We start from the raw sequence: 10,877 nt of genomic DNA on the forward strand, positions 1-10,877 counted from the left end.
GCACTGGCTCGCTTTATCAGAGCGGGTGATTCATGGGAACGGAAAGGTGCAGAGCGGAGCTGTGGGTGGACGCTGCTTCCTGCTATTCTTTCTCCCAGATTCCTTCTTCCTCAAATCATTAACCGCAGTGAAACTTGAAGTGCCAGAATTAGTCCCCCTCTTCCTTTATAACAGGCGCATCTTTGTTCATTCACAGCATGACTGTAAAAAATGCAAAACAAGGAAGGATTGGGTCAGCAGGGTGATGTCACTTAAAACGCTTGAATGTGTGCTACAGAGCGTTTTTCATGCCTCACTTTTTTTTTCCGACCACATGACTCAAACGGTCGTCTCGGTGCTATTTTTGGGCGCTGAAACTCCAAGGAGCGCTTCAGCTGTGAGGTTGCCATGGCAGTCGAGTCAACTCTCCTCATGTTGACTCTCCTCCTCCTTTCCCTTCTCTTCAGATGGTCTGGCAGCGTTCAGAGCTTTCCTGCGCACAGAGTTCAGCGAGGAGAATCTGGAATTCTGGCTAGCATGCGAGGAATACAAGAAGATCAAGTCGCAGTCCAAGATGGCGTCGAAAGCCAAGAAAATCTTTGCAGAATACATCGCCATCCAGTCGTGTAAAGAGGTGAGAAAGAAAGAAAAAGAACAAACCAAAGAACGCGCATTCTTTCTTCTAAATAGTGCATTTTTCCTTACATGTTGTCCTCTCTCTCCCCGCAGGTCAATCTGGATTCGTACACCAGAGACCACACGAAGGACAACCTGCAGAATGTGACGCGCTCCTGCTTCGACCTCGCGCAGAGGCGGATATACGGGCTGATGGAGAAGGACTCATACCCGCGCTTCCTGCGCTCAGAACTCTACTCGGACTTAGTCAACCAAAAAAAGCAGAGCTCCACTCCAACTTCCTCTTCATCATAAGAGACCAGAAAAAGAAACGAAGATGATGAAGAGAGAAAAAGAAAAGAGGGCAGACTTGAAAAAAAAAAAGCAGACTGGTTGGGTGGGATTTGAGGGTCTTTGTTTGCCTTTTTTTTTACTTTATTTTGTGTCTTGTCCTCGTGTCCACTATGATTTTTTTTTATGTTATGGTGTGAGAGGACGTGGAGAAGCTATGGCACTGCAAAGGAATGTAGTTTACACAGTTACCAGGTGGATGGATGAGTGAGTGGACTGGTGAATGGATGGATGGATGTTACTAAAAATACAGAAGCCCGCAAGCGAGGGCTGGAGCAGGAGCTGGACGCTTGTCTGAACACTGTCTCGTTTTTTTTTCTGTGTGTGCTTTTTAAGTCTTTGTCCAGTTGTACTGGAGAAAAGGAGGGGTTGCTCTGAACAACCCTGCAGACATGAAGACAGTCAGGTACTGTTTTGTCACTTTTTTTCCCCTTAAATTTCCTTTTAAAAGTCCCCTCCTTTCCTCCAACTCGTTCTCTGTGAAGCCACTTCAAAGCCGTTGGTACGACACAAAGTCCTTTTTTTTCTTCCTGTATTTTTTTCTGTATGACGGAAAGGGGGGGAAAAAAACAAGATGTCTGAATGAAAGCTCACGCTACGGCTCTGTTAAACACCTCCACCCTCTCAAAGCTTCTATAAACAACTTTCAGCTCATCACAAGACTGCGGAAAGAAACTGTGAGCATTCAGCTGGGACAAAGCAGGGAGGCAGCGACGGGCAAAGAGGCGCATCGATAACGCATGATGGACTGTGAGGAAACACAGATACGTGTCACTCTCACATTAAAGACATTAAAAGCCAGTAATGGAAAGAAAAAGACGACTTGCTTCCTGTCTCCAAAGACTGTTTACAACAAGGAACGAAGAAGAAGAAGTTCTGCGCAGCCAAACGACATTTCCTTTCACATTGTAGCTCATTCTGGACTAACGGAGGATTCTCAGGACATTGCTACGACAAGTTCCAGTTTATCTTCTCAGCTGTTTCTGTTTTTCTACACACACTCACTGTTTTTATATGCGTTAGGGTTCCTACCTGCACTCCCTAGTTCTAAGAGCAATACACAAAAAAGTTGCTCGTGTCATAGAAAAAAAGCTTCACGTTGTACAAAAAGTTTGCCTATTTATTTAGAATAACTCGCTGGATGCTTCTACAGACACCCTCACACCTCTAAAGCACTCAGCTAAAGCTCTCACTTTTCCTCTTAACCACCAAACAGGTCCAATGCTGTCCTGAACTTTAAGTGCAATATTTTTTTTATTTTATTATTGTTTGTTCATTTATTTGGATAATTTTTGAATTTTTATGGGAAAGACGAACAGCTTGAGCTCTGTATTAACTTTATTTGTTAAGATACAACAAAAAAAAAACTTAGAGCTATAAGGTTGACTTACAAACGCAAACTTTCAAGAAACATAAGTAGTTTAATGAATTTTAAGCAAGCGATTCTAACTGTGTGTTACCCCCCCGGCAGCAGGCAGCTGGGGGCATTATGGTTGTAAATATAATTCTTTAAGAAAACTATGTGATAACACATTAAAAAGAAACAAAAACAAACAACGGAAAGGTCTCTGCTGGTGATAAATGTGGGACCCAGCTGTATCTATGTAAATATGAGAGACTCAAAACTATAAGATGACATGTATTGTTAAAAATTAAAAAAAATAGGTGAGCAAGAGCAGGTACAATCTGCTCTTTGACCCTGGTCATACACTGCTTGTAAGGAGTTTTCTGAAATGCATTTTATCATTTTCACTGTTTACAATTCAAAATGCATCTCCTCTGATAGCAAGTGAAAACAGTAGATTACATTTGGTGTCATTGCTAATGATAAATAAACCAACCAACTGATGAAGTCACTTGTGTTTGTTGTGATTTTTCTTGTGATGTGAATTTTCCACAAACAGACCAGGACTGACGTGTATCTAGGCGGTCAATAAGTTCCAATGCAACATGAAGTTGTTTTGACACTTACGCCCTTGCTCGTTCGACACTCATGAAGCTACTGCTAGCTGCTGCTTAGCAAAAGACTGCAAAAAACTAGTTTCCTAACAATACCCTATACTGAATTAAAGCATCTTCATGAAGCTACTGCCGATTAGCTTAGCTGGTGCTTTATTTAGCATAAACCACCTTTAAAAGCTTAAAAGTTAACAAATAAATTAAAATATCTCTTTTGAAAACTGCAAAAAATCATTCTTGCTCGCACTCATGTCAGTTTGGTAAATTTAAAACTAGTGCCAACTGCTGTTACACTCAGCTGCTGCTTAGCTTTTGGACTAAGCTGATTCTATCCATAGTATGCTAGCATCCTAAAAGCTCACTAAGTAAGACATAAATTGAAATTATCTTGTTTATACAATTGTCCATGTACAGTAGTAGTCATTAAACTACTGCCGCTTAGCTTAGCTGCTGCGTAGCTTGCATAAAGACTGGAAACAACTAGTCTGATTCCATCAAAACTTTCCTACCAGCACCCTTAAAATATTTAAAGGTTAAATAATTGAATATATATATAAATAGTTGAAAATTCATATTCTTGCTTGCTAACGCTCTCATGTCTGTTTGTTAAATTTAAAGCTACTGCCAGCTGATGTTTAGCTTAGCTGCCACTTAGCTTAACATAAAGACTGGTAACAACTAGCCTGATTCTATCCAAAGTTTCCTAACATCACCCTAAAAGCTCACTAAGTAAGACATACATTAAAATATCTTGTTTGTAAAATTCAGAGTAAACTGCAAAGCCAGCTGCCACTTAGCTTAGCTCAGCTTTGCTGCCACCTAGCTTACCATAAAGACAAGAAATGGTTAGCCTGAGTTCATCTAGAGTTTCCTACCAGCAAAGCTTACTAATTAACAAAGAAATGAACATATCTTGTTTGTTTAATTCATAGGAAACTAATTGGGATTTGTAGGGTATTTTCGTTTTGTATATTTTATGCTAGTGAGTTCAAGTTAGCAAAAAAACACCATTAAACCAACCAGCAAGGTAAATTTTTGCATAGCTAGGCTAATCCCTGCTAGCATTCTTTTGGCTGTCCCACTGATTGAAATGTTACAATCATAAACTATCTGAACTTATGCCAAAACTACAAAAGGAGGGTCCAAGTAGTTAAAAGAGGATTGATGAATGGTGAAAGATGGTGACTCAAAACATCAAGACTTTTCCTAGTCCCAGCTGTCTGATTGTTCTGAAAAGAAGTCGGGTAAGTGAGACAGGGTCGAGTGTTTGCTGGGTTTTTCAAGTGGGATGAGGGAAAACAGTTGACAGAGTTCAGTGTTTGTCTGTGTGTGTGTGGGGGGGGATTTGATCAGTCTGAAGGGGTGTTGGAAACAGTAGTAACAACGCCTAATCTCCTTTACCAGCTGCCATCTGTTTTGACAGACGCAATTTCTTTTTCCAAAAGGAATTGTCATGAGCCTTTCTATCTCCCCTCTCTGCCTGCTTCCTCTCCGTCGAACTCCCTGTTGACGGTCTCTTTGTCTTCAGAACACACGCTTGTATTTTTGTATGCTCATCTTTCATGCCATAAAATAGAGCTTCCACTCTTTAGCAGGATTCCTCTACCAAATCCTTTTGTCCAAGTTTCCTTCCTCTCTGTAATCTGTGTAAACCATATCACAGTGTCTGTCATTGTTTTCTAATTCAGCTGTCTCGTGAGCCCAAAAACATGCCAGCTAACATTTCCTCTCATATCCTGCAATACCAAATATGGCTCTCAAAGTTTCCTCTCTGGGGCAGACTCTTATCTTCATTTCTTGTCACTCTGTCACCAGGATATGAAGTCTTATCTCTACTTACAGTAGTTTTTGTGTTATGTAACATTATAAGGATACCCCCTCTTTTTTTCCTGGGCCTTGGCGACAGGAACAGATGCTTCTGAGCCCTTTTTTTTTTGTCTTGCTTTGTCGGTTCAGCCGCCCTTGCAGTAGACTATACATTCTGTATAATTCAACAAAAAAACTCAAGCTCTTGCATTTTATCACTATTATGGTATAAAAGGATCGCTTCACTTAGCTGAGAAGATAAATAGCGCTTACTGTCCAATAACTATAAAACTAGAGGTGAATAGCCTACTTTAACTTACCTAGGGTTAGCTTAGCCTAAAGACTGCAAGCATATTGAAAACCAGACAAGCCAAGAAATTCTCTGTAATACCACAATGTATGGATACACGCAACAAGGTGAAAATAGTGAGCTAGAGCTGTTTTTAAGCAAAATCTTTAAACATTGGACAGATTCAGTCTTGCTCTTCCCTCCCTGTTTCAGTCTTAATGCTAGGCCAAGCTAAGCTAACAACTAGCTGGCTTTAGTTTCAAATTTAATGAACATAAACAAGAGAGGTGTTGATCTTCTCATCTAATTCTGAGCGGGAAGGTGAATAAAAGCATTTAGCCAAATGTCAGATTATTACATCAGTAATTTCCTCTCATATTTATATTGTAGGACAAGTTAGCTACTACAATTGTCAACTTTAGGGGGACAGCCCTGATGCTTAGCATAAAGACAGGAAGCACTAACACAGAGCCTTGCCAATAAATAGCTAACATACATAACTCCCTGTAAAACCATTTCAATCAGACACAATTCAAAGCATCTGTAGAGGTGTTTTTGAGCAAAACCTTTACTCTCTGGACGGATCCAGGCTAGCTGTTTCCCCCGCTTCTAGTCTTGACAGTAAGCTAACCTAAGACAAAGACCTGCTAGCTTTAGCTTCATAGTTAATGAACAGATATGAGAGTGGTGTCAGTCTTTCCATGTTATTCTCGGCAAGAAAATGAGAGAAGTTAGCGAAATGTAAAACTACTCTGCGATTATGTTTCTCAAGTTAGGCAAGTCAGAATCAAAAAACGCAAATCATTCAATCTCAAGGTTGTACTTTTTTTACCTTGTGTTTTTTGTGGTAAGGTATTAAATACCTCATATAACCTCAACCTCAATAACCTCATAACTATATAATTTAATTATTAATTTAATAATTTTTCAATAACTATCAAAAATTCAAGCTCTTAAATTCTGTTTATTTTTTGCACCATGAACCCAGAAGACCCATGAAATGCAGACGTGCAGTATTCAGCCGGCCTTCCCCTCCGGATCTCATCTATTTGTGCAGCGGTCAAGGGGCTTAAGCCTTGATTAATCCTTAATTCTGCGACCGGCCGATCCTTTCAACTCTTGGCAGGTTTACAAAGGAAACATCATGTCTGCCCAGCTGCCCTCTCCTAAATCCTGTTTGGTGTGTGTTTATTTGTTGTCTGCCCTCCTGTCCGTACTGCATTGAACCTTTGTCTTATTGTCACACTAAAAGCCCAGATCGGCTTCATTGAACTCTTAATTATTCTGCGTCATTTGTCACCTTGTCATACCTTCTACATGAGGTTTTAACATTCGGAAAATAAGGACATTATTTTCTTGTTCCAGCTTGTCACAAGTGAAAATTATATTCCGCTTTTAATGAGCCGAGGGAGCCCTAACTGCGCTGAGCTCACCTTTATTGTGGAACATTTCACACTTGGCGCTCTAGCTGCATCATGCACAGCCAGTTCCAGTGCTTGTCCGGTTTTCCATCATTAGCATGTAGCTCGGTAGTTTGAGCAGATGTCGTCACTGCTGCTGGCAGACAGGGACTTTAAAAACAGCAACAGACAGAGGACGAGAGAGGGGAAGGAAGCAGAATGAAATAGGCTGCCTGATCCCAGTGGTCTAATCAGAAAAGGTCAGCTTTATATATAGACGGCCTCAAGTATTGATGTAGCTGATGTTTTTGTAAAATACTGGACATGGACGGCTTTAGAGGAACAGGTCGCTTTTTTTTTGTTTTTGTTTTTTTGGGGGGGTGGTCTTTTTATTTTGCTGAAAGTGTACTTAAAAAAATTGAAGTTGCTCTCATGTCTGCACGTTGTGACTCCCCCTCTGCTTGGTTCACCCTGTTGTTGCTCTCTGTCTACGGGCCTGCAGACCTATTCGCAGGTTAATCGGTAGCATTGGACACAGCATGGCCTGGTTTGCACCCTGCACACAAGCCAAAGTAGCAGTCAGACGTCATCTCAGCACACACCTCTGTGTTGCTATTTTTGATTCCTTTAATCAGACACACCTCCACACAGCACATTTCAACTCCTCCACTACCGACACAACTGATTTAATAGATTCATTCCATCTAAATTTGTTATTTAGCTGCAAATAAATTACTTATTTTTTACTACACCAGGATGTCTCCTGCTTCTTCTAAAAGATGGGTGTTGGCCGACTGCCGTTTTAAGGATAAGTCTCCCTGGAATTTGCTAGCTAATAAAGCTACATTCCTAGTGTTTAATCTATATACATTTTGGTTTTTCAAGGTCATGCGTGGGACTATTTCTTGCCCAGGCACAACCTCACAGTGACTTCTAGTAAGCCAAGAAGTTGCCCAACACAAAGCCCTTGTTATGCTTTAGGACAGATCCAGGCTAGCTGTTTCCTCCTAAGCTAACTAGCTATAGCATCATATTTATGGTACAGACGTGAGAGTAGTGTCCATGCTCTGGTCCAACTCTCGATATTAGAACGCAAACATTATTGTAAAGAGACGTTTAAAAGTGATTTATTGGCTTGCTGTAAACTGTGCTCAAGTGAAAGAGCTGCTTTAAACTGTTTCTGTGTATAACTGCCTGTTCTTTTAAACTCCTCGGGTAATATCATCAAACCATCAATCACATTACGCAACCGTTGTTTTCTTGGAACGGACCAATGTCTTAAACCAATGTGTTCTCTTGTAGTCTTCCCTGAAGTTATCCATGGGCAACTTTTACTGCTGCTTAAGCTCAAGGACACCTTGCAGGAGAAGTGCTCACATGGTTAGCCCATAATGAAACACGTTTTAATCAACACCATGCAACAGTGTAGTTTAGACTGAAGTGTAAAATTAAAATGACCTTCAGCAAGGTCAATCAGAAGCAGACACTGACTGGAAAGCACATGAATTTCACAAGGTTTGATGACACTTACGACAGACATGTGGTGACTGTGCAAGACAATATCAGCCTTTTTGCTTGTTTTATAAAAGTTAAATCTTTTTACAGCTCAAACCTGCCTAAAAGAAGACTTTTTTTAGTTTTATTTTATGTCGCTCAGCTATATACAATCATTACCTTCTATTTTCCCCAACCAAACTACCTTACCCTACCCCCCCTTTAACCCCCTTTATAACCCCCATATGCTACCATTGTGCATTAGCAAAACACAGTGCTAGATTGTTTTCCTTTTTCAGCTTACGCTTTGTGTCTCACTAAGCTGTGTTGACAGGAACTCTGCTGGACGCTCCATCAGAGAGAGAAAAGGCAGGTGAGCTCTTCCCCAACCAAACACTTTAAATGATGAAGGTTGTAAGAGCAGCTACGCTAAGCTGAAATAATGCACCTCACTAATAGGATTGTAATCACCCAAAAAAAAAGGTCCACTGATCTCATGAGATTACTCTACTAGCCTGTACAATCAACAAGGTCTGCAGTATTGTTTCCTAAACCTGCTTGTGTATTAGAGTAGAAGACATCTAAGGACAAGGGATTTATGGAGCAGATACTTATGATGCGACAACATTCAATTTAATTTCAATCATCCAGGTTAAACCCTCACTGTTGGGCTATATATTCTAGGGATGAAAACGCTGATTTAGACCGACATTTCTCAGGAAGTATCGGATGGTTCGCCACGAAATTTGGTACGCACATTAAAGACCCTGAATTAGATTCACACCTTTTTAGCTCACTTGTTTCATCTTGTTGCACATATCCATTAATTGTGGTATTACAGAAAATTGTGCACTGAAACAATTTCTTGTCTGGTTTTCAATATGCTTCCAGTCCTTAGGCTAAGCTAACCCTTCTAGTTTTATTTAGCACAACCAAAAGGTTTACATTCAGAGTCTTGACAGCTGTTGGGTGGATTACTTTCCAATTTTGTGCAGACACACTGACTTTTTTTGTGGTTTCCTCGTCGTTAATTATTCGTCCGATGCTTCAGTTGTTTGACTTTCTGATATTGACTGTTAAGTCTTTATCTTCCACTGCAGCGAGAATTCCTGGAACAGGGGCGGCAGATTAGTAAACACTTGTGGTTTCTTCTTTTAATGAGCCGTTTGATTCGTTGCTGATCTGGCTTTAGTGAGTGTGACTTAGTCATTCAAATGAAGCGTCGCAAAGCAGCGGAAATGAATCAATCATGATGTAGCTGCTGCGAGTCTTAACTTATACATCGCTCTGAAATCTGGTGTGACTCATGTGTTCGATTAGAATGCAGAATAATCGCTGCCCAGGAGGAAACTGATTTCTTCAGTGGAAACACCCACGCAGAGCAATCATGATCAAGTATTTCATCACTTCTTCCTGGTTTCGCATGTCATGATGTTTATGTGGCAGTTGACACTTTTTTGAGGTATCTTAAATAAATCCCCTAAACTTAAACTGCACGGAAGCCTTTTTAGAGGCTAAGTTTCCCCTTTATACGGAAAAACTTCTGCTCTGGAGGCAGAGTCGGGATGAAAAAGTGGAAAATATGAGGCATAATCACAGGATGAATGATGATCCATGACTGTGAAAAGATGACGCTCACACATCGCCGCACGTGACCGTGAACTCGAGTGCCGTTTCCCCCTGCATATTTCTCCAAGCACTGGAGCAAAGAAGCCAACTAAAGAGCGATTTTCTCCCCAGTTAACTGATTTCACGCGTTGGTGGAAATAGAAACAACAACGTCAATACGTCATCACCTGATTCAGCCGGAGGGAGCGATCGTAAAACGCACCGTTCTTTACATTTAAAGGAACATTAATAACGTCACGAACCCTTTGACAACTCAGAATAAGAAATGATTTCCTGCTAGTGCTGTTGGACGCAGAATAGAGGCCAATGCTAGAAAACAGATTAAGGTTTGTGTAGCAGGGCAGATGTGACACTGACGTTTTGCAGCTCCGATTCTGTAATCACAGGATATGGAAACAAGATTTGGTGCAAGAAAACCTCAAGAGAAGGAAAAGCAGTGACTGTAAGGCTCCATTTATCTCTCTTTTGACCTAAATGCAAGATACAGCCAATCTGGAAATCTAAAGCGACTCTCTACACAGTCGAAAAGAAAGAGGACAAGTGAAACAAGCCAACTTGTTTGGTTGCCATCCATCCATCTGTAATGAAAGGAAACATCAGTTACTTCTAATCCTGTTTAGCTCTGTATCATTTAACCAAGCTTAGTTTACATCCATACAATACAGCCAGTGCCAGGACACCTCTTAACCTAAGGTCAAACTACACGTCTGTCTTCTGCTGCCATGTGGCTCTGGATTATCTTAAGGCCCTGACGTGGAATATACAGGGAGGCGGGAACTAAAGCAAGGGAAGCTTGAATCAGAAGGATCTGGAAGGACAAAGAATTGCTGTTTTTCAAAATAAGGTCATTAAAGTAGCTGTCCTTAGAGCTGTATTCAGGCCTAATATGAAGTCATTACAGCAACCACCATCATCTGATTTCCCTGGGAACACACTGTGTACCATTTCTGCCTTCACCCTTATAATGCTCCTTTGACCTGTTGTAGTTTTTTAGGTATATTTATAATTTACCGAGGATGATTTACCAAGATGAGTGTATATTTATCACAACTTGAGTCCCTTTTCATAGTTTTGTCATCGTTCTACATTCATATCATTAAAAATAATTAAGACAGACAGGCTTAGAAGAGCTGAAACTCTTCTTTTAGCTCCGTTTTGGTCTCCACCACCCCTGCAAACAATTTCTGTCACTTTATCTGTTCGGTAACCTTTTCTACCTGACGTTTGAAGCTGGGCAGTTGTTGTATCGTGGGTTTATTATGGCATTTTTATTGAAGACACCTGGCTGCTGCTGCTGCTGCTTTAACTAGCGAGAACCACCCTCCGCCCTCTGCCATGTGTCGTCCCCACTCTCT

General features: G+C 40.8%; 1 protein-coding gene across 6 annotated transcripts in view; it reads left to right on the plus strand.

Annotated features, from left to right (window-relative positions):
• Nucleotides 1–2,801, plus strand: part of rgs3a (regulator of G protein signaling 3a) — a 145,432-nt gene extending 142,631 nt beyond the window's left edge. For all 6 annotated transcript variants that reach the window (XM_069672920.1, XM_069672919.1, XM_069672918.1 and 3 more), the window contains 2 exons: nucleotides 447–613; nucleotides 709–2,801. In XM_069672920.1, the coding sequence (XP_069529021.1) occupies nucleotides 447–613; nucleotides 709–909 (368 nt within the window). In that variant the 3' untranslated portion in view covers nucleotides 910–2,801. The remainder of the gene's footprint in view (nucleotides 1–446; nucleotides 614–708) is intronic.
• Nucleotides 2,802–10,877: the final 8,076 nt, after the last annotated feature.

Source organism: Semicossyphus pulcher, unplaced genomic scaffold (genome assembly GCF_022749685.1).
Source record: "Semicossyphus pulcher isolate SPU_LCO1_2020_fin unplaced genomic scaffold, fSemPul1.0.p SCAF_22, whole genome shotgun sequence".
NCBI lineage: Eukaryota > Metazoa > Chordata > Actinopteri > Labriformes > Labridae > Semicossyphus > Semicossyphus pulcher.